General features: G+C 39.5%; 3 protein-coding genes and 1 non-coding gene across 4 annotated transcripts; 3 read left to right on the plus strand and 1 right to left on the minus strand.

The window, feature by feature from the left end:
* Positions 1-11,047: 11,047 nt before the first annotated feature.
* On the minus strand, positions 11,048-11,154 carry LOC119983954. Its single transcript, XR_005464805.1, has one exon. It is a non-coding gene; the product is annotated as a small nucleolar RNA R71 (small nucleolar RNA).
* A 666-nt stretch (positions 11,155-11,820) lies between these two features.
* LOC120010091 lies at positions 11,821-12,729 on the plus strand. The gene is made up of 4 exons (XM_038860793.1): positions 11,821-11,934; positions 12,028-12,089; positions 12,339-12,393; positions 12,583-12,729. Exons 1-4 carry the CDS (start codon positions 11,821-11,823, stop codon positions 12,727-12,729), a joined length of 378 nt encoding a protein of 125 aa, XP_038716721.1.
* A 607-nt stretch (positions 12,730-13,336) lies between these two features.
* On the plus strand, positions 13,337-14,381 carry LOC119980485 (pathogenesis-related genes transcriptional activator PTI6-like). The gene is made up of 2 exons (XM_038823194.1): positions 13,337-13,676; positions 13,724-14,381. The coding sequence occupies exon 2, from the start codon at positions 13,734-13,736 to the stop codon at positions 14,379-14,381; it is 648 nt and encodes a 215-aa protein (XP_038679122.1). The 5' UTR covers positions 13,337-13,676; positions 13,724-13,733.
* A 3,821-nt stretch (positions 14,382-18,202) lies between these two features.
* LOC120010100 lies at positions 18,203-18,930 on the plus strand. Its single transcript, XM_038860804.1, has 2 exons — positions 18,203-18,316; positions 18,361-18,930. The coding sequence occupies exons 1-2, from the start codon at positions 18,203-18,205 to the stop codon at positions 18,928-18,930; spliced, it is 684 nt and encodes a 227-aa protein (XP_038716732.1).
* The last annotated feature ends 4,021 nt before the right edge of the window (positions 18,931-22,951 follow it).

Consider the following 22,951-nt stretch of genomic DNA (forward strand, 5'->3'; position numbering starts at 1 on the left):
TGTTAATGATCCCTCTTAAGGTTCTGCTTGATAACCCCTTAATCTTGATGAATTACTAAATTCTGCTAACTTCTGCCCACTGTTTCTATCTTCCCCAGGTTTCCAGCGAGGTTCATTTGAATGCACCCGGTAACTTATTGGATTTTATGTTTTCTGTTTTGGGTTTTCTGTGGTGCATTTTTGGATATTTTTCTGACTTTTTGAATGGTTAATGGTTGGATAATTTGGATGTTGGCTTGGTTTCCTGAATGACAGGATTTTATTATGGATTGGGTAGAATGGGTGGGATTTTATTCTGGATAAAGGTATTTTTTGGCTTTTTTTGCAGTGTAGAGGTTAGCATAAAACAGATTTATCCATAGCTTCCCATAGGGTAGGACAATACCTCTTGAGATATTTCTCATTTATAAGATGCTTGTGTTGAGTCCTGTCTAGATCTTGTAACCAGTAGACACCTCATTTCTTTATATCTGTCACCTAGTAGGGTCCCTCCCAAGATGGTGACCATTTGCCATAGGTTGAATCTCTCTAACCAATGGGGAGAACAACTTTCCAGACCAAGTTAGCAACATCAAATGTCTTCTCTCCTACTCTCTTGTTGTAGGCCTTCATAACCTTCTGCTTCTGAATTTGAAGATGATCATAGGCAGCAAGTCTAACTTCTTCAAGGCCTTCCCGCTCTGTCATCAGAGCTTGATAGTAATCTGTAGGAGATAATGAATTCTGCAAGGCTACCCTTCTTGATTTAATCGTCATCTCCATAGGAAGATTGCATCCTGACCATAAGTTAGCATAAAGGGTGTAGGTCCTATTGCTGTCCGTTTTGATGTCCTGTAGGCCCAAAGAGCTTCTGAAAGAGCTTCATGCCAAGCCCTTAGCCTATTCTCCACCATTCTCTCGATTATGTGCATCAAAAATTTGTTAGTAGACTCTACTTGGCCAGTGCCTTGAGCATAATATGGTGTAGAATGCGAAATTTCAAAATTATACTTTAACGCAAAAGCTTGTACCTGATCTCCAAAGAAAATTGTGCCTTGGTCTGCCACAATGTGTTGGGGTAGGCCAAGTATGTGAATAATGCTCTCCTTGATAACCTATATCACGTCCTGTTGAGTTACGGATTTGAGTGGAAAGGCCTCCACCCACTTTGTGAATTAGTTCTGGCTACTATGATGAAATGATGTCCTAAGTTCGAAGGTGTGAAGATCTTCCCAATGAGATCCATAGCCTATCCCTTGAATGACCATGGCTTCACAACTGCTTGCATGGCAGTAGCTGGTACATGTTGAATTTGCCCGTGTATCTAGCAAGGCGAGCATCCCTTAGAATATTGGATACAATCTGCCAGGATAAATTACCAATAGTATCCATACCTTCTGATGAGCCACCTCATTTTTTTGCCTGCTTGATGAGCTTCGTAAACTCCTTCATGTACTTTCGCCATAATCTTCATAGATTCCTCCTGACTCAAATATCTCAGGAGTAAATCATCTTCGGGACTCTTCTTGTAAAGTTCTCCATCCATCAGCACATAGTTGACTGTTCTCCTTCTGGTCTTCTGGTTTGCCTTCAAGTTTGGATACTGCAGAAACTGGATTAAAGGATGTCTTCAACCTGACTTTGAGATCTCCACGTGAAATGCATCCAGAACAGCAAGTGCCCCCTTTTGATAGAAGGCAAATGTTTAGTATGTACTATGATGGTTCTGTCACAGGCTCCTTGGAGAATTTTGACTCTTGTGGCCACCTATGCAAGCTTGTTTGCTTCTGCATTGAATCTCCTTGGAACATGAGAAATAATTGCATCATCAAAATCTTCTAGAAGCTACTTAGCTACCATGTAGTAAGGTACAAGGCCTGGACTATGACATTTGTAGGCGCCTCCCAAGTGGTTGATCACCAATTGGGAATCTCGGAAGACTTCAATGTTTTGTGCGGCTAGCTCTCTTATGATCTCTAGTCCAATGATGAGTGCTTCATACTTGGCCTGGTTGTTCATACAATCAAAATTAAACTGAAATGACAGAAGAGTTTTATGACCTTCAGGAGAAATGATAACAGTACCACATCCTGACACATTGTCTGTCCTGGATCCGTCAAATAGGAACGTCCATGGAGTATAGGATACTAGGCATGTCCTCAACTCTAGAGACTTTGTTTCTTCAATGTCTAGACAATGATGATCAATAAGAAAGTCTACAAGCGCATGTCCCTTCACCGCCTTTTGAGGTACATATTGGAAAGAAACTCATTCAGAGCAATGGACCATTTGCCAATTCTTCCCCTGATAATCGGTGTGGACAACAAGTATTTGATGAGGCCAGTCTTGCATAGAAGTAAAACTATGACTGACAGCATGTAGTGTCTGAGCTTGATAGCAGCAAAGAACAAACTCAATCAAAGCTTCTCAATCGGAGAGTATCTCTATTCTATAGGAGATAGAAGTCTATTGAGATAATAGACCGCCTGCACTTTACCATTCTCGTTGTCTTGAGCTAGCAGACAACCAATAGAACCTTCTGCTACTAAGATATAAAGTTTCAACGCCTTCTTGAGAATAAAAGGAGTAAGGATAGGAGGTTTTGCTAGATACTCCTTGATCTTCTGCAACGCTTCTTGATGCCTTTCCTCCCAGATGAATCCTTCTTCCTGTTTCAATTTTAAGAGCTCAGAAAATACTTGGACTTTCCCTGGAAGATTAGAGATGAATCTTCTGAGGAAGTTGCTTTGCCCCAAGAATCTTTGAAGTTCCTTCTATTTGCTAGGAGGTTGTGCTTCAACAACGACTCTGGCTTTGTTCTTGTCAACCTCGATGCCTTTTTGTTGAACCAGAAACCCTGGGAAGTTCCCTGCTAAAACTCCAAAGGCACACTTTAAGGGATTAATCTTCAACCCATATTTCCGCATTCTGGAGAGTGCTCGCTTGAGATAGCAAGGTGTTCCCTGTGAGAAGGAGACTTGACCACCACATCATCAATGTAGATTTCCATGAATCAACCAATCGTGCCATGAAAAATAGAATTCATGGCTCTTTGATATGCAACTCCTGCATTCTTCAGGCCGAATGGCATCACCACCCATTCAAATGCCCCTAAGGCACTTGGGCATATGAATGTTGTTTTGTGTGTATCTTCTACTGCAATGAAAATCTAGTTGTAGCCTCAATGTCCATCCATGAAGGATAGAACCTGGTGCTTTGCTGCTCGGTCCACCAGAATATTTGCCATAGGCAAAGGGTACTCGTCCTTTGGTGTAGCAAGATTTAGATTTTGGAAGTTGATGCATACTTTTATCTTCCCATTCTTCTTTACTACAGGAATGATGTTAGATAACCACTCCACGTACCGTGCAGTTCTAATGAACCCAACCTTGAGAAGCCTCTCCAACTCATTTTTTACCACATTTGACGTTCTTCTAGAAGGCTATTTGTGCGGTATGTAGCATTCCTTGATTTGTAACCGATGCTCCACCAACTCCCTGGAGAGGCTAGACATCTCCTTGTATTCTCATGCAAAACAGTCTTAAAATTCTTCAAGTAATTGAATCATCTCTTCTCTGATGTCTGGAGGTAGGAGTTGACTGATGAACAACTGTCTTGGAGACTCTTCTGTTCCCAAATTGATTTCTTCTAGAAGATGTTGAACGTCAGCTTTCAGGTCATCTAGCTTTGCTAGAGCTTATTCAAGTTCCTCTATCTAGATAGCATGATCTTCTGGTTGGTCCTCTTCAAAGACCATTCTGCTACATTCATTAGGGAGTCAGTCTGAAACAAACTCTCTAAACGTTTCTCTACTATGTACGAGGTCATCTTTTGCATGGTGACCTTTAAGGATTGAGCCTATTCAACTTCTATCGGTAGTCTCGACATCATTGAGTTCTTAAATGATAAGGGTAATCAGTCTGCAAATTCTGGTCAATAAAAGGCCGAAAACCTTAGTGTAGATAGATTTTGCTCTTCCAAGGATGAATCCTTGTGGAAGGTAAGTGATTTGGGTCTGCCTTGCTTGTCCAGGCTTGTAACTCTGAGATTGCCAATGTCTTCATCATAAAGCCTGTCTTGTGCAAAATTTGATGACTCCAAAAATGGATCCTTGTCTGCCCTAATCACTTCTATGTCATTCTCATTCCAAAAGACCATACATTGGTGTAAAGCTGATGGAATTGCCATGCAGGACTGTATCCAGTCTCTTTCCAACATGAGCTGTAGTCATGATCTTGTTATCGATAGTGAGGTTTACAGCCAAAATACCTTGAGCTGTAGATATACCTCCTACAAAGTTTGATATAGTAGCGTTAGTAGAAACCAATTCAGAATCTTGCCTACTAATTTTGTGCATTGTAGACCGAGGCATAAGATTTGCTACTAATATGTTATCCACCACGAGTCTGTTGACCAACATTCCATCCACATGTTCTGAAAGATAGATAGGCCGTAGGTGCTGAATAATGTTGAGTGTTGGCTTTTCAAACATAAAGCAAAATGTTGCCTCATCTTCTGAATTTGTAGAAGCTTTTTCATGATTGATCACCATGGCGGGTTCCCTTGAGACCTTTCTGGAGAATGTATCTGGGACTCATCTTTGATTGACTTTTGGCTCTGCTCCTTGATTGGCTCTTTAAGGATAGTAGCAACTCTGGCTGATCTGTGACAGATAGACTTGCTATTAGTATTTCTTCAACATTTGCAATATCTTTGGGTAGAATATAAGTCATATTGCAGGAGAGATCTTCAGAATACCTTGGGTCTATAGAAGAGTTTCCATTCTTGCCCCCGAGCCCTATTCCTATTGTATAGTAGGCTGACACCTCAAGAACACTATCTTTTTTGAGTCAAGAGTGTATGTCTTCTGAGTTTCCTTTTGGTATGAATTCCTTTGTTGAACATGCATTTCTTCTGCTGGATATTGTGTCATTTGCTTGAAAAGTGAATGATAGTTGATTTCCCCTAAGGCTAAAGATAGAAAGCCACCAATAACGAACTGAACGCCTTCTTCAATAGACTGCCTAGATGGGAACTGGGCAGGCTCTTCAAACGATTGTTGAGGACGCTTGGCAGCATTCTTCTCCTTCTATCGTTTCTTCTCCAACCTTTTTTTTGAGACTTGGTGAGTGTGGGTTTATCCTTTGGATGTTGGACCTTTACCCAAACATTGATAGGAGAAGCTGGAAGTTTGACTATCCTAGACCTAGGTTGAGATGGACGATGTTGGACTGGCCTGCCAACGAACCTTCTGGCTTCCTTGATCCTTTTTCCACTATTACCTTGTTGCAATCGATTAGAACCTTCTGAATTTACCTTCCCTGCATTGAACTTGTCCTCCGAGCCTGCACCCGAGCTTGAAGCTTCTGACTTCTGGAAATGAGCCTTCAGTCTCTTCCCTGGGGTTGGGATGAATCTTCATTCTTTCTGCAAAGGTTGTCTGTGATTGAATATCCTGTATCTATATTCTAAGTAAAACATCAGTCTTCCAGAGGGTCTCATTGGTTGTCACCTTGTGAAACTTCTTATTGGACCATAACTCCTTAGGATTTGGTGTTCGGACAGGAGGTCTCTGGTGTCTGCTAGGAGGTCTGCTTGAACATCTTCTAGGTTCACCTTCTATCTTGGGATTGATCTAGGCTTGTGGCCTATATCCACTTCCATTGCTGGTTTGGGAACAATGAAGTCTCTTTTCTCTATCCGTGCTTGAATTTCATTCCTAAAAGCTACACATTCATTGGTGAAGTGGCCCCAAGAATTGTGATACTTACAGTAAGTTTTCTTCTGGATTTCTTCAGGAGGAGGGATTATATACCCAGGAGGTAGCTTGATCATCTTGTCTGCTAGGAGGCAATCAAAGATCTTCTTTGTTTTGGATACGTCGTAAGTATAGAATTTGGCTGACTTGGATGATCCTACAGCTGGCTGCTTAGGAGGTTCTGACTTGACAATATCTTTGCAAATATAGGACTTCTTGCTCAGAATCTCTGTTACAGCCACCTCCTGGTTAAGATTATCATCGAAATTGGCCATCATGTAGTTTGAGTCCCTATAGTAGGTTCCTTTGGATGAATTGGCCATGTCTTGTTCTTTCTTCTTGACTCTTTCGTAGCACACAACTCTGGCAGTTAGGTGAGAAAAGTCTTGGAAGTCAAAATCATCAAACTTCTTCCTGAATTGAACGAGCTTCCCTTTCACTGCCAATGCCACTACGTCTCCTTCTAGAATCTCAATGTTGCATAGAAGTATGGCTTCCTTGAATCTAGTAAGAAATGACTTAACCGCCTCTCTTGGAAATTGAGTGATCCTTGATAAATCTGGCACCATGACTTTTTGGTTCTTCTTTGTAGAATTACTTATGCAAAGCCTCCTCCATTTCTGTCCATGTATCAATAGAGTTAGCGGGTAACTTGATATACTAAGAGAAGGTTATACCCGTGAGAGAGTTCCCAAACAATTTGAGCTTGTAGTCGTCCTCCGAGCCAATTCACCACACTGAATAGTAAAGTAAGCTATGTGTTCCACAGTTGACTGGGTGTCTTTTATGGAGAACAAAGGGAAATCAGGAAGCCAAAATCCTTTGCGAAGTGGAATACGGTCTACTCTCTCGATGAAAGGCTTGTGGTACATGGGTCTCCCCAAGCGCCTAGGGCCTAGCATGTCCTGAACTATGTTCACAACTTGATCCCTGTTCACCACCTGCTGAGGCTGTCACTGAATCATCTACGACTAGTGGTAATGCTGATGAAAGCCAAACGGACCCTGCCTCCAATCTCTGCCTAGAGGTATGGTTGGTGTTGCGATTGTTGTGGTTGAAAATACTGTTCTCTCCAAGGATTTGCAGGAGGTGTCACCTGAGGAAGCCTATGGTTTTTCTCGTTCATATCCCTCTACTCATTCACCGTTGTTCCCAAGGGAATGATTGTGCTACCAATGATAGGAACGGTAGTAAGTGGAATTAAAGAGTTGAGCCATAAGGCATCACTTGAAAACTCATTTCTTGTGTTCCAAGATTCCAAATATTCTACACTGAAGCTGGAGGAATAGCTACAAAAACTGGAGTTGGGTTGGTCACAACAGGTTGGCCATTGCTACTACTACTGTGATTTGACGTCAATTGGCTGACGTTCAGCATAGTGGCTAGCTCTGTTAGGAATTGTTGAGACGACTGAGGTAGAGTTGACGGTTGGATAGTCTGTATCGACTGTTGAGGAACAGGTGCAAAAATGCAACTTGTTGCGAGCCTTGCTGCATTGATTGAATAACTTATCGGAACTCCTGGGAATTTCGTTGAAGATCCTTATGATTCTGCAAGAGAGTCTACTGACAAGCTTGTTGCATGTTATTGGCTATCTACTCTATGGACTGTGTCAAACTGTGATTTACCGAGGAGATTTCCCGGCTCAGGAGTTTGACGAGTACAGGGCTCACATTACCTTTTCCTGCGCCTTCGTCGGAACAAGTAGGCTAAAAATTATTGAGTGATTCCCTTGGTGAAAGTGGCGAAGACGAGTCTCCAGCTGGTTAACCTATTGTTGCTTTTCCAGTTCTCTTTGTCATGACTGTAAGTTAATTGACACTTCAGGTCCCACCAGATGTGCCAAAAATATGTTTGTCGTCTTCTGCTCTAGACAAGAGACCTCACAATTCAGGTTGTTGCGAACAGGAATTTTGTGGATATGGATGTTGGATTTGCAGGTGTGTCAAGGCTTGCTATTGGCCTAAAAGATTTGATAGGATGATTTGTAGGATTCTGCACTGAATTTGACCTCTACACCACACAGACTATGCGCAGTTAGATAACACAAGCTGCTGGCTCGAGGTTTGCCTTATCGGGAAAATGACTTAAAATATTTGGAGTGTCAATCTAGAAAAAAAAAAAAGCAGGAAAAACAGAGCTCCTATTGGGATGAAATGAAAAACAACGCATTGTGGGAATGCATTAGGATCTTCATTGAAATGGGATACATCCTAGGATATAGGTGTGCTTTACAAGCTTAAACTAAAAACATTGTTGCGGGGGCTTTTGGAAAAGTAAATCTAAGTACTAGTTGGCACGGCGCCATGCTAAATAAAAGGATAAGTGGGCAGAGTCATGCCTAAGAAAGCAAATAAAGGATTGAAGACGTTGGGTCTGTATTTGACGCAGGTAATTTGCTGTTTTTTTCTCTTCTTCTTTTATAGTGCTAAGAGATGAGCACTTCTTCTTTTCTTCTTTAGGTGTTGGTCGTGAAGCATCATGGGAATCATGGCACAATTACTATCTTGTTGCTTGCTGGAGTGACTGGGTTAGTGGGTTTGCAACCACAAATTTTTCCTGAATGTATAAATAATGGAAATGTCCTTCTAGTCGTATGGCTTCTTTATGGAGGAAACAAACTCTCTTTGATGTCGTGGAAGTCGTTCCTTTGACCTTCAGGCTTCATGGTGAAAAACATGGGAACATGGCTCGTGGCGATCATCTTGTTGATTCTTCTGCACGAAGGATCATGTGAAAATTGAAACTTTTGAATGGTGCAGGACGAACGTGGTATGAATTGCGCGTAAACGTGTTTCAGCTAGGTACAACTTTGAGAGAAAACAGGGTTATTTAGCTAACAGAATTTCGTTTCTCCAGGTCCCTCTTTGATAAAACTCTGCTAGAATCTCGATGCTTATCCAACGAACCACTTTTGAAAAGAATTCATTCGTTATGACCAAGACTTCCTGAATTATAGCTTCTTGGACAATTAGTCTTTGGACAATCCTGATTTCTAGGAACTAATCCCTAGATTTCAAGTCAGCAACCAATCAAAAACCTGTAAAATGAAGATCGATTAGTTTAAAAATCTTCTTGCCCCCGCCACGTGTCACCAAAAGATTGACCCTTTTTTTTGTATTGTGGGTTCCTCTTTGTCACATATCAACTGACTGTTACGATTTAGTTTTGGTACAAACAAATACCCATTTGTTCATTATTACCCAGTCCTACTATCCCAGTCCAACTCAAATACCTTACAGTTTTACAAAAGGAAATTTTAAAGTCTACAATTACACAGCAGTGAAATCCACAAGAACGAAACCTGAATCAAAAAAACTCGTTCTCCAATCGTAGTCGAAGGGTACTATCGGAACTCATCCTTCAATCGAGCCATGGCCGTCGCGATCGCAGTCGAAGATCATCTTTTCTCTAGCTTACTCCAATGCGGTTGAGTCCCAGGCCACCATCGCAAAAAGCCAATCGACATTGTCAGTGTTATTAAACTTCTCAAGTTTGTCAACGTTATTGAATTTTCAAGTTTCTCAAGTAGGTCAAGTTTGAAGTCTCAGATCCACCTCCATGCTTCATCATCATAGCCAATAGTTATTCATGAAATTTTTTTTATCCTTTTGAATTTTGAAGCTAGTGAAGCTATGAAGTTGATTTTTAATATATGATACTGGTAGTGAATCAGTAAATATTGCAATAGCTGAAGTTTTTTTTTTGGTGGCCATTTTAGAATTTCAAAGTCGGTAGTTACCGACCGACTGTCCCGGTGAGCAACCGATGAAATCAGTTGTCCACCATTACCCAACCCAAAAAACTCATGCCGGTAATGGTTTTCAATAATGAGTATAGTCGATTGCATTATCGACCGATAATCAAACGACTCGCCCAGTCTCAGCCCTACTCGTGAGAACAATAGGTGGATTTTGGGCTAGGAGTTTTATATATTCTCTTAGTTTTAAAACCTCTAATTCTAAACCCTAGTATATAAAAGAGGCCACGAAATTAAATCACACAATCTTTTTATGAGTTTTTGGGCAGCAAACCTTCTTCTCTCCAAACTTAGGCAAGGTTTAAGGATTCAAGGCTTTCTTCCCAACCTCTATTCCATAATTCTAAAAGGGGTTTTTCTTGATTCTCTCTATGTATTCTATTTATATATTTATTTTTGCTTATTGGATGATAGTTTGTAATTAAACCTTATTGCTTGGGTGTGATGTAGCCTAGCATGAATATTGTAAATTATTCAATTTGATGAGTGCATGATTATAGTCCAATAATTCTTGTCTTTAATTTCTATGCTTAAAAGTTTATTATTTATTTGATTGTTTGATCACCAATTGGATAGCACATAGACTCATTTAGTTAAGACTAAGGAACAAATAAAATTCACATGTCTTAGATGAATTTAAATTAAAGAAGTCAATTGTCAAATGATGAGAACACGGCTTAGGTGATTGGTTGGTTGTTATAGTTCTTTAGATCTTAATGAGTCGTTAACTTTGGATTAACGACTGTGAATAAACATGATTAATCCATTGTTTAGTGATAATTGTTACTACTGCGAACGAATGAACCAACATATTCAAGAAAGAATCAACACTTGAATTAGTTGAATGCTTGTGATAGAATTACCTTAGTATTCCTCTCTCTTATTGGTATCACAAAATCTGATTTTTACTTCTTTGTTAATTTTTATTAATTTCATCATTCAAATTTTCATTCTTCCATCAACTCTCAGTCATACATCATGTTAGGTTTGATGATTAAATTAGACTAGTCTATGTGGGATCAACCTCATACTTGTATACATTGTGCTATTTGTAAAATCTTGTGCACTTACAAGAATTATTTGAACAAGTTTTTGGCACCTTTATGAAGGACTAGTTTTAGTTTAATTATGTACTTAACTTTCTTTCTTTCAATTTTCAGGTTGTAAGCAATGGTGGTGGTTGTGCAACCTGATATGATGGGCGATCTTGACATTCCCACCATTATACAATCTCCCTCATGCATTAGTATCACACTTCCGACGGTAGGTAGGAACTACGAGCTTAAAACGATCCACTACAACATGATGCCTTTTTCATGGTTTAAGTTCTAAAGATCTTTTTAATCACAATCGTTAGATTTTTAACATGGTTGCTAGTATGTCCTTAGTTACGGGGTCAATGAAGAGCATTTAAGGTTGAAGGTCTTCTCACACACAATGAAAGTCAAAGCAAAGATGTAGTTGAATAGTTTGAGACCAAGATCCTACTTGGACCGATCGAGGTTCAGAACAAGTTCTTGGAAAAAAAATTCTCAACTGATAAAATTGACACATTAAGAGACAAGATCATGCAATTTGAGCAATAACCAAAGGAGTCTCTTTCTGAGGCATGAGAAATATTTAATAATTTATTGAATCAATGCTCTCATCATACTTTGCCTATCTTAGTGTTAATGTGTATTTTCTGTAAGGCATTTACTGTTTCTAGTAAAGCTACAGTCAATAATTATGCAGGGGATCGATCAAGAATATGACTCCAACGACATATTAAACCTTATTTGACAAATTACCTCTTGAGGCCCAACACTTGGAAGTGAGAGGTAATTGAGCAGGTGTGTGAAATTATTAATTTTGATTCTTTTACACCAAAATCGCAGGTTGATGCCATTGCTAGCAAGTTTGACATGCTTCTAGCAATGAATGGGTGCGCAATTCCACAAGAGCTATGTGCCATATGCCATGCTCCTGGCCATGCTACCATTACATGCCCTCAAACCATTACATGCCCTTAACAAGTGGATTTCCCTAAGTTTGTGCTAGAACAAGTCGATATGATGAACTCCTACCATCGAAATCCAAGGTTTGATCCATAATCTAATGCTTATAATCTGATTTCAATGCGCACCCTAATTTTTCATGGAAGAATAGTTAGAATCAAGCCAATCCACCTTCTACTACGTTGGAGGATATGGTGAGACAACTAGCTATTGGGTAGTAGAAATTTGAAGGACAAGTGGGTCAAATTGCAAAAGCCTTGAGTCAAAGGGAGGTTGAAAAGTTTGCAAGCCAAACTGAGATCAATCCGAACAATAAAGAGTACGCCATGGCTATCACACTTTGTGATGAGCAACAAAACCGAATTGCTATAGATTTTGGACAGCAAAAAGTTGTTGATTATGTTGTGAAACGGACAAAAATATCAAACAAGATTGACAAAGTTCGAGCACAAGAGCAGCCGGTTCAGCCTGACTGAGGAAAATTAATTGTCTACCTTCTGTGTGCTAGCAACTCACGTAATTTTGCCTTCTAGGTCTACTTGATTCACACCCACGGCAGCACAACCAGAGGTGTACGACGAACCAAGAGAAGAATGTTACTCTCTGACTTAGGAATACCGAAGAAGAAAGCAGTGTCGAGGAAAATTTTTTTTTAATGAAGTTAGAATCTTTTCATATCTCTATCACTCTTGAAAACCTAGTCTATAAAAGGGCTTTATCAAATCAAAACTAATCTCACGATTTTTGTGAGATTTATTTTATTTTATTTTAAAAATCAAATTTGATCAGTTACAATATATTTATGACTGACCATTGACTGGGTATATGTATATTTTCTCTTCAGGTTGCAATCAGAAGAAAAGTCTTCCACCCAAATATTAACAGCAATGGAAGCATATGTCTTGATATACTTAAAGAACATTAATGGAGCCCAGCACTAACAATTTCCAAGGTTCTAACTGCTGCTTACTTTTATCATCTTGTCAAATAGTGGCCTTTGGCGGTTGTGTGATCAATTATTGGTGCACTTCATTTGATATTGGTTATTTTGAATTTAGAAATGAACTCTATGAGTATTTGTATTGTAGGTGCTGTTGTCTATATGCTCTCTCTTGACGGATCCAAATCCTGACGACCCACTACTTGTGCCAGAAATTGCTCATATGTACAAAACAGACAGGGCAAAGTATGAGGCGACAGCTCGTAGCTGGAGTCAGCAGTATGCCATGGGTTGACGGCTAAAATCCCCCCTTCAGCAGCACATGGAGAGATTTTGGAGCTCCTTGGTTTGAATCCCCTTAGGTAAAAGATAGAAAGTGTTCAAAACGCCCCCTTTGTTATTTTTGTTGAGCTCAGCATTGGTGAGAAACTAATGTTGAGTTAAAGAATCTTAGAAAGGAGGAGCAGTAATCTAATGTCGACATGTTGATGTGTGAATAGAATTGTGTACCATTTGCTTGTTGAAGCTTTTGTTTTTTAGCTCGCTTATTATACGATACGATGTGGGACTAATGATATTATAGGAGAGCGAATTAATTGACTGAATGTTATATGTGTGTTTGTAGTACAGTGGAAGGTGATGTGGAATTTATTTTTTTGTTTTAAATGACATAATAGAATTTAAGAGTTAGAAATTAATATTTTGTGGTTTAAAATTTAGGATTTAGGGTTTAATTTTTAGTGTTTAAGATTTAGGGTTTAGAATTTAGTATTTAGAAATTTTTTTCTCAAAATATATTATATTATAATATTACAAACACTAAAATACTTAATCACACATATTAATTCATGATTTAACATAATTTTTAAGAGAATTAGAGTCCGATTGGAGTCCTTATTCCAGTCATGAGTTGGGGTTGGTTCAATGAATTGAGAATATTGAAACATTATTATGTGTTTGACACGTCAAATGAGTTGGCTGGAAGCAATTGCCCCGCTTTCCACTCCGACGTGACACCCACACACTCCTCAAAAACAAACACACACAGATGGTCAATCACACTCACTACTCACTAGGCCATATATAGCAATGATCCATCCCGGTTTTTGAATCCTCATTTCCTTGATTGCTTTTTATTTCTCGTAGTTCATTAGCTCTCATAATCGGTTACATAATATTTAGGCACACTCTCTTCCTTTCTAAGCCAAAGACCCAATAAGGTCATCCGGCTTCTTCCACTAGTCTTTCTTTTTGTTGATTTTCCTTACAGCTCTAGCTATATATACGGTTTGGATAAAGATGTTAGTCTCTGTCCCATTGGCCACTGAGCATACAGAAGTAACTACAAAAGTTGTCAGAGTCATCTTCACAGACGCCGATGCTACCGATTCTTCTAGCGACGACGAGCTGGATCATGATCTGCGCAGGTTTTCTCGTCGCGTGAAGAGGCAAGTAACAGAGATCAGTTTATTACCAAATTCCACTACTACTACTGGCAAGCCACAACCGTTGACAAACAAGAGATCCAACAACAACAATAAGTTCAAGTTCAAGTACAAGTTCCGGGGCGTGCGTCAGAGAACTTGGGGTAGGTGGGCTGCCGAGATCCGTGACCCGGCACGCCGCAAGCGGGTCTGGCTCGGTACTTTCAACACTCCCGAAGAAGCTGCCACTGTTTACGATCAAGCTGCCCTCAAACTAATAGGTCCTAACGCTGCTATCAACTTTCCCCAAAAAAACAATTATTCCAACACCACCACTACTACTAGTACTAGCACTCCCGCCGCCTCATCGCCCACATCCGTCCTATTTGATGGTTTCCTTTACAGTGACGTCGACACGTACGGATTCGATGTGCCCGATTTCATCTTCACGGGCAAACGTTCAGCCGACGAAGAGTTCGGCGACGTAAACCTTGACGACTTCATCAACGTGGATAATACTTGAAACTTTTAAAAAATAACCCTAAGAGACCTCATTTAAATATGTCCATATAAATTATCCACAATGAATTTGGATTATTTAAGAAAGTGTGGGGTGATTAAACCCCGTAGTTTTTGTTTGGCAAGTGCCCTTCTCTTTTTTATTCTTCCTGTTGATGATTATAACTAGCGAGTGTATAGATTGGGGATTGGAGAGCATGGCCAATTGGACGCGTGATAGATTGATTATTATTTTGCAATTTGATGAGGAGCCCCAGCTCTTTGCAAAGTGACCGTCGACCGGCGGCTGCAGAATCAAAAATGAAACTGGTAGGCCCCACGGTTGGTATGCAAACAGATACAAGAGTTCTGAAAGCCCACGCACGGCCCCTCCCTCACTGCACGGCCCACACACGATAGGCCGCCATAATCAAAAGATGCTCAAAGTCTCTTTTTCTTCAGTCCCTTGAATCGTCTAAGACCTTTAAATTCGATTTTTTTTAAGGGACGTCACATCTCCCATAATGGTAGGTTCTTTTCAATTATTCAGCCTTATCCAATTTTAACTCACCACGAGATTCTCTGATAATTAATATTGGCACATTTGATGATGTTCATAATAGATATTCATGTTTGTGTTTGTACCAAAAATAACCCTCACTCACCTGTTAACACGTGGCAATTCGGGTCCTATACTTTGTAAGGAACAACCAATCTCAAACTAACACGTTGCAAGTACAACACATTTTTATTTTTGATAGTTGTTCATTTTACAGGACCTTCTGATTGTCTTTAGCCTAAAATCCAGGAATCAGTTCCTGGACATCAGGAGTGTCCAAAAATCCATGTTGAAAAGGCAACAAATGTGGAAATTATTGTCTTAATGATTTGTCCTCTTTCAAATCAATCTGTTAAAGGAGAACGGAGTTTGTAGTAGATTATCTCAAAGGAAGTTCATGAGAAGTTGGAGTTTCTTAACCCTACGTCTCTGAATTTTCTCAAACACATTCCCAGCTACTTCACGATACTGAGAAGCCAAGGTCACGTTCGTCTTGTACTCTGAAGAAGATGACATTTTTTCATGATCTTTCGTATAGGAGCATCAACAGAATGATGACTACTAGTCATCATGTTTTCACAAATTCAAGCATGAAGCTTGCAAGCTAGGAAGGTGGACCATATCACTGCGTCCTAGAGCTCCCACATCCACCCTGAAAAAGGAGCACGATCATAGAAATATTATCATCATCTCCATTTGTAGGAGAAGGTTACGGTCATAAAGACCACTAACCCAATAACCAAAGCTAGCAACAAGAATATGGTTTCTCACGATTCCCAATGACAGAATATGTGAGGAAAGTGTAGAAAAACAGGAGAAGAGATGTCGCTATGATCGTCACAAGCACTCTAAAAGGGGAAGGAGAGAAGTCTACAATCACCCCGTGTCAACCACAGACTCATGGTCTTCAAATCTTTACTACTACTTAGGCAATGACTCCAATTACTTATCTTTTCAATTAGCATGGTTTAGACCAACTAGTTTAAGATTTTGTCCTTTGATTTTGAAAGCCTCCATGGCTATGTCTTCGATTTATCTTGTAAAGCACGCCCATATACATTCCCGGACGTATTACTTTTTAGTGAAATTCCTGAAGCATTCCAGCAATGGGTTGTTTTTCATTTTTTTAAAATAGAAGTCCTTTCATTCTGGTGATAGTTTTTTATCTCCTGTTTTTAGATTGACACGACATGAATTTTAAGTCTTTTTTTTAGAAGGCAACCTCGAGCCAGCAATCTTGTGTTATTTGTCTGCACAAAATCCATTTGGTGAAGAGGTCAGACTTGTTGCAAATCTTTATCAAAAATCTTTGAACTAACAGCAAGTCCTGGTACACCTTAACACACATCATCCATAACCCAACACTCTTATTCCCAATAGTTGGATTTTGGATATCTCTTGTCTAGCACATAAAACATCGAACATATTTTTGACACACCTGGTGGGACGTATAGTGTCGATTACTTGTAGTCATGACAAAGAGAACTGGAAAAGTAGTGATATGTGAACCAGCTGGAGATCCATCTCCACCTCTTTCACCAAGAGAGTCATATAACATTCTTTAGCCCACTCATTTTGGCGAAGGCAAAGGAGAAGGAAATGTAAGTCTCGTTCTTGTCAAACTCTTAAGCTGAGAAATCTCCTTGGCAAACAATAGTTTGATGCAAACCATGGAGCAGATAGCAGAGAATATGTAGCAAGCTTGTCAACAGGCTCTCATGTAGAATCATGAATCTCTTCAACGAAATTCCCAAGAATTGTGGCAAGTTCTTCAATCGATGCAAGGCTCACAACAATTTCTAATAGAGTTAGCCATCATGTTGAAGGTTAGCCAATCATTATCGAATCCCGTTAGCACTAATGTCACCCTATTATGACCAACTCAACTCCAGTTTCTACAAATATTCCTTCAGCTCCTATGCAAAATGCTATTAACTATTGAAAGCAAGAAAAAAGTTTTTCAGGTGATATATTATGGCCTTACCTCTTTACCTCCACTAATTGTTGTTCCCATAATTCAAAGCACAAGGGTGAATGAGCAAAGAGAAATAAACGATGTCAATCAGAGGCTTCCTTAGATTGTACCTCTTGTAGAACCTTTGAGCTCGAGGGCAAGGTCAATTTGGCTATCAACAACATTATCATCAGCCGTATTTGCTCCAACGTTAATCTCAACAAGCGGTGAACAGGGATTAAGTCATGAACATACTTTAGGACATGCTGGGTCCTAGGCACTTGGAGAGACCCATGTACCTCAGGCCTTTCACAGGGAGAGTAGACTATATTCCACTCCTTACAGGGTTCGAACCTTTATAATTTTCTTCGGGAAATATGCTTTGTCAACTATGAAGCAAATAGCTCGTTTCACTATCTAGCATGGAGAAGTTGGCTTGAAATATGACTACAAACTCAAGCAATTTCGGAACACTCTCACTGTTATAGCTTTCTCATGGTACATTAAATTACCTACTAATTCTATTGACACATGAACTGAGATGGAGAAAGTTTTTCATAAACAACTATACAAGGACGAACAAGAAGTCATACTGGCAGACATGTCAAAGATTACTCAATTTCCAAGAGAGCCAATTGAGTATTTCCTCACGAGGTTTAAAAAAGCCAGACTTCGATGCAATACTAAAATACTAGAAGGAGAAGTGATAGCATTGGCGATAAAAGGCATGCTCGTACAGTTCAAAAAGAAGTTTGACGACTTAGACTTCCAAGATTTCTCTCACCTAACTGCCAGGGATTTCCACTACGAAAGAGTCATTAGAAAGGAGCAAAACATGACGAACTTATCCAAAGGGACCTATAACAGGGATTCTAACTACATGGTGACCAACATTGAGGATGATCTTAATCAAGAAGTGGCTATGGCCAAGATTTTAAGTAAAAAGTCTTACATCTACAAGGACATTGTCAAATTAGAACCTCCAAAGTAGCTAGGAGCAGTACATTCATCCAAGTCAGCTAAATTTTTATGCCTATGATGTATCCCAAAAGGAGAAGATCTTTGATTACCTCATGGCGGACAAGATGATCAAGCTACCTCCTAGGCATAGAATTCCTCTAAAAGAAATTCAAAAGAAGACTTACTGTAAGTACCATGATTTTTGAAGTTATCTTAACAACGATTGTTTGGCTTTAAAAAATGAAATCCATGCTGGGATAGACAAATGTGATTTCAATTTGGCTATCAATAGCATTACCGTCAGCTGTAGTTGCTCCAACGTTAATCTCAACAAACGGTGAATAAGGATTAAGTCATGAACATACTTTAGGACATGCTGGGTCATAGTCACTTGGAGAGACCCATGTACCTCAGGCCTTTCACAGGGAAAGTAGACTATATTCCACTCCTCAGAGGGTTCGAACCTCTAGAATTTTCTCCAGGAAATGTGCTTAGTAAACTATGAAGCAAATAGCTCGTTTCACCATCTAGTATGGAGAAGTTGGCTCGAAATATGACTACAAACTCAAGCTATTTGGGAGCACTCTCACTATTATAGCTTTTTCATGGAACAGTAAATTACCTACTAATTCTATTGACACATGGACTGAGATGGAGAAAGTTTTTCATAAACAGTTATACAAGGAAGAACAAGAAGTCATAGTGGTAGACATGTCAAAGATTACTCAATTTCCAAGAAAGCCAATTGAGTATTTCCTCACGAGGTTCAAAGAAGCCAGACTTCGATGCAATACTGAAATACCAGAAGGAGAATTGATAGCGTTGGCGGTAAAAGGCATGCTCGTACAATTTAGAAAGAAGTTTGATGACTTAGACTTCCAAGATTTCCCTCACCTAACTACCAGGGCTTTCCGCTATGAAAGAGTCATTAGAAAGGAGCAAAACATGATGAACTTATCCAAAGGGACCTATTACAGGGATTCTAACTACATGGTGGCCAACATTGAGGATGATCTTAATCAAGAAGTGGCTATGGCCAAGATTTTGAGTAAAAAGTCTTACATCTGCAAGGACATTGTCCAATTAGAACCTCCAAAGTAGCCAGGAGCAGTACGCCTATGATGTATCCCTGAAGGAGAAGATCTTTGATTACCTCATGGCGGACAAGATGATCAAGCTACCTCCTAGGCATAGAATTCTTCTAAAAGAAATTCAAAAGAAGACTTACTGTAAGTATCACGATTTTTGAAGTTATTTTAACAATGATTGTTTGGCTTTAAAAAAAGAAATCCATGCTGGGATAGACAAATGTGATTTCATTGTTCCTGAACCACTAATGGGAGTGGACACCAATCCTTTTCCTCTAGAGATGTGAACGCATATCGTTTCAGTCAACATAGACCAAATGCCTAGATCAACGCGAAGCTAGAAGTTGATTTTGGAAGATTTTCAAATGGCCAGATCTCCAAGCAGACACTAGAGATCTCCTATGTAGACACCAAAATCCTAAGGAGTTGTGGCACAATCGATAGTTTTCATAGAGGAAGCAACCCTTAGGACCTTCTGGAAGACTAAGGTTTTGCTCAGAATGTGGGCACAAGTTATCCAATCAGAGGTGGACTCTACCAAGAGAAGGAAGATTCATCCCAACCTCAGGGAATGGACTTAAGGCTCTATTCTAGAAGTCAAAAGCTTCAAGCTCGGGTGCAGGCTCGAGGGGCAAGTTCAATGTAGCAAAGGTGAATTCAAAAAGCTCTAACTCATCTAAGCGGGATGATAGCAAAAGAGGAATCAGGGAAGTCTGGAGATCCGGTGGTAGAATAGTCTATCATTATTCTTCGCAACCCAGGCCTAGGATGATCAAACCTCCATTTCCTCCTACCAAAGTTTGAGTAAAGGTCTAGCATCCGAATGGTGGGGGCTAGTTGAACTCCAAGGATTCCCATTTGCACCCTAAAACTAATAAACCCTATTAAAATTTGACCTAGTCTGAGTATACCTCTTTTTAACATAATTTTTTAAAAAAACCAAAGACACCCCATATACAATTATTACCAAAAAACATAGCACAATTCAAGAGAGATGAACCGACCCATATGTTGATGAAATATATTTGTTTACATTTGTTCAAAACCATCTAACATTGGTTGTACACAAAAAAAAGAAACGTTATGCATGAACCTATGATTCTTCCTACTACTCAGACAAAGGTATGGACACAATATGACAATAGCAGGGAGAGAGAAGAAGAAATGCATACAACAACAAGAATGAGTACTTGAGTAGCTAATTAAGCATAGCAAATCTCACTATAAGACGACCCTCACAAGTTGAGGCAAATTCCCAAATGAAATTCAAAAAGTAAGAACAGTTGATGGCCAAACCTCTAAGGCCTTACGCACATGCTCAGGTGAGATTGTTCATCATTGAAGCTTGCCTCATTGCCAAAGATGTCCTCAACAGTGAAGTCTCCAAAGTCTGGATCGACGTGGTAATCGTCGTCGGTCATCACAGTTGACAAAACAAAGAGGGAGACGTGAGAGACAAAATAGAGAGGGAAGAAAAGAGGGGAAGGAGGGAATGTGTCTCAATTTGGCACATTGGGGTGTTTAGAGTCTAGGGTTTTTGTGTGTTTTGGGTACAAATGGGAATCCATGGAGTGCAACTAGCCCCCACCCATTCGAAGGATAAGCCTACCCTACCAAGACTCAAAAAAGGAGATCACAGAAGAAACTAAAAAAGTAGCGGAATACTGCTACACTTTCCCAATAGTTGGTCAAAGAGTATACCTAGTTTCCATCTAGGAAGTCTATTGAATAAGGTGTACAATTCATTTTCGGTGACTTCCTATCTTTAGCCTTGGGAGGGATCGATTTTCAATTCTTTCATAAGCATGTGGCTCTATCTCTAGTAGATGAAGTGCATGTTCAACAAAGGAGTTCATACCAACAAGAAACTCATATGACAAATACTCTTGACCCAAAGAAGATAACACTCTTGAGGCGACAACCTACTGCACAAAAGGAGAAGGTCTCGGGGGGACAAGAATAAGGTTCTTCTGCAGACTAGAGGTATCTGGTAATATCTCTTGCAATATGACTTATGTTCTTCCAAGAGATATTGAAAATGTTGAATCAAGTTTAGTAGCAAGCATATCTATCATGGATCAGCTAGTCGTCGCTACTATCTTGGAATAACCAATTGGAAAGCAAAGTCAGAAGCAAAACAATAGTGAATCCAAGAGATCTTCTTCAGAAGTATTCTAGGGAAGTATATAAGAATTTGCTCGAAGTATATCTACAACTAAGGGTATTCTGGCTGTAAACCTTACAATCGGCAACAAGACCATGACCACACTATTCTTTGTGATTAATTCACGTTCTATATACAATATCCTGTTGGGAAGATATTGGATACACTTTTGTATGGCGGTTCTATCCTCTATGCATCAGTGTGTTGTTTTCTAAAATGAGAATGACATTGAAGTGATCAAAGCAAACAAAAATCCTTTATTGGCATCAACAAATTATGTAGAAGCTAGGCTTTATGATGAAGATATAGGCAGGCTCAAGGTTGCAAGCTTTGACAAGCAAGACAGACCCAAGTCACTTACCTTTAGTAAGGATTCGTCCTTATAAGAGGTAAAATCTATCTACACTCAAATTTTTGGCCCTTTGATGACCAAAATTTGCAGGCCAATTACCCTTTTATACAAGAGATCGATGATGTTGAGATCACCGACAGAAGTTGAATAGGCTTAGGCCTTGAAGGTTACCATACAGAAGATGACCTCTTATTTAGTATAAAAATGTCTAGAGATTTTGTTCCAAGCGAACTCCTCTTTCAATGCACAAGAATTACTATTTGCAGAAGACCAACTAGAAAAATATGCCGCCAAGATGAAAGAACTTGAAGTAGCCCCAGCAAAGAGTGATGATATAAAGGCTGGCATTTAAGATCCTCTTAATGAAATTAATCTTGGCACTTAAGAATCTCCCAGACCATTGTTTATCATCCAACATTTACCCCCAAATATCAAGGAAAAAATGGTTCAACTCTGGGAAGAATTTCATGATTGCCTTGCATGGGAATACAAGGAGATACCAAACCTATCTAGATAGCTGGTGGAGCATCGGTTACCAATTAAAAAAGGATACAAGCCGCACAAGCAACCTCCTAGAAGAATGTCAAATGAAGTGGCACTAGTGGTAAAAATGAACTGGAGAGGCTTCTAAAATTTGGCTTCATTAGAACTGCAAGGTATGTGGAGTGGTTATCTAACATTCTCCCATAGTGAAGAAGAATGAGAAAATCAAAGTTTACATATATTTTCGTAACCTGAATCTTGCTACATGATGTGCATATATTTGATCCTACTTTGTGCATATTTTTATATCGTTCTTTGTAATAATTGATGGAATTGGGTTTGATATTACTTGGGTTCTTTGTGTTTTTATTGTAGGAAAGTTTAAGCGCAAGTATGGAATGAAAACGAGGTGTTTTGGCATGAAATTGCGTCGAAGAAGATATTTGAAGAAGGCTCGACCATTTGGAGGGCTCGAGCAGAGAAAAGATGAGCTACTAGAACAGAAGACTGAATTCAGAAGGCTCGAGCCTTCAGGAGGGCTCGAGCCTGAAAGAACTAGTCTACTTGAGCAGAATGCAGCATTTGGGAGGCTTGAGCCGTCTAGAGTGCTCGAGCTAACCCTGTTCGGAATTTTGTGTAGATTTTTAGTTTTCTTAGGTTTCCTAATTATAAATCCTAGTATATAAAGGGGACCACGAAAATTAGAATCACACAATACTTTTCTGGGTTTTTGGGTAGCAACTCTCATCCTCTCCAAGCTTTTGCAAGGATTCTAAGGATTCAAGGCTTTCTCCCAACCTCAATTCCATCAATTTCAAGGGGTTTTTCTTCATCTTTCTTCTATGCTTTCTCTCTATAGATTTGTTTCTTACTTCTTCGATGATGGGTTGTAACTAATTCTCTTTTCAATGGCTTGATGTAGCCTAGAATGATCACTGCAAGTATTTGTGTAATACCCCATATTTATGGGTCCATTAAAACAAACAAGTGTTATTAGTAGTATCGTCTATTGAGTCATAAAGTAGTATAGAGGTC

Source organism: Tripterygium wilfordii, chromosome 2, assembly GCF_013401445.1.
Source record: "Tripterygium wilfordii isolate XIE 37 chromosome 2, ASM1340144v1, whole genome shotgun sequence".
In the NCBI taxonomy this organism is placed as follows: domain Eukaryota; kingdom Viridiplantae; phylum Streptophyta; class Magnoliopsida; order Celastrales; family Celastraceae; genus Tripterygium; species Tripterygium wilfordii.

Bases quoted from the DNA above. Each gene is read 5' to 3' on its own strand.
- LOC120010091 (XM_038860793.1), top strand. From the start codon at position 11,821: ATGGCTATCACACTTTGTGATGAGCAACAAAACCGAATTGCTATAGAT. The intron at 12,090-12,338 runs GTTACTCTCTGA...TTTTCTCTTCAG, and splicing joins CGACGAACCAAGAGAAGAAT to GTTGCAATCAGAAGAAAAGT. The intron at 12,394-12,582 runs GTCTTGATATAC...TTTGTATTGTAG, and splicing joins TAACAGCAATGGAAGCATAT to GTGCTGTTGTCTATATGCTC.
- LOC119980485 (XM_038823194.1), top strand. From the start codon at position 13,734: ATGTTAGTCTCTGTCCCATTGGCCACTGAGCATACAGAAGTAACTACA.
- LOC120010100 (XM_038860804.1), top strand. From the start codon at position 18,203: ATGCTGGGTCATAGTCACTTGGAGAGACCCATGTACCTCAGGCCTTTC. The intron at 18,317-18,360 runs GTGCTTAGTAAA...TTCACCATCTAG, and splicing joins TAGAATTTTCTCCAGGAAAT to TATGGAGAAGTTGGCTCGAA.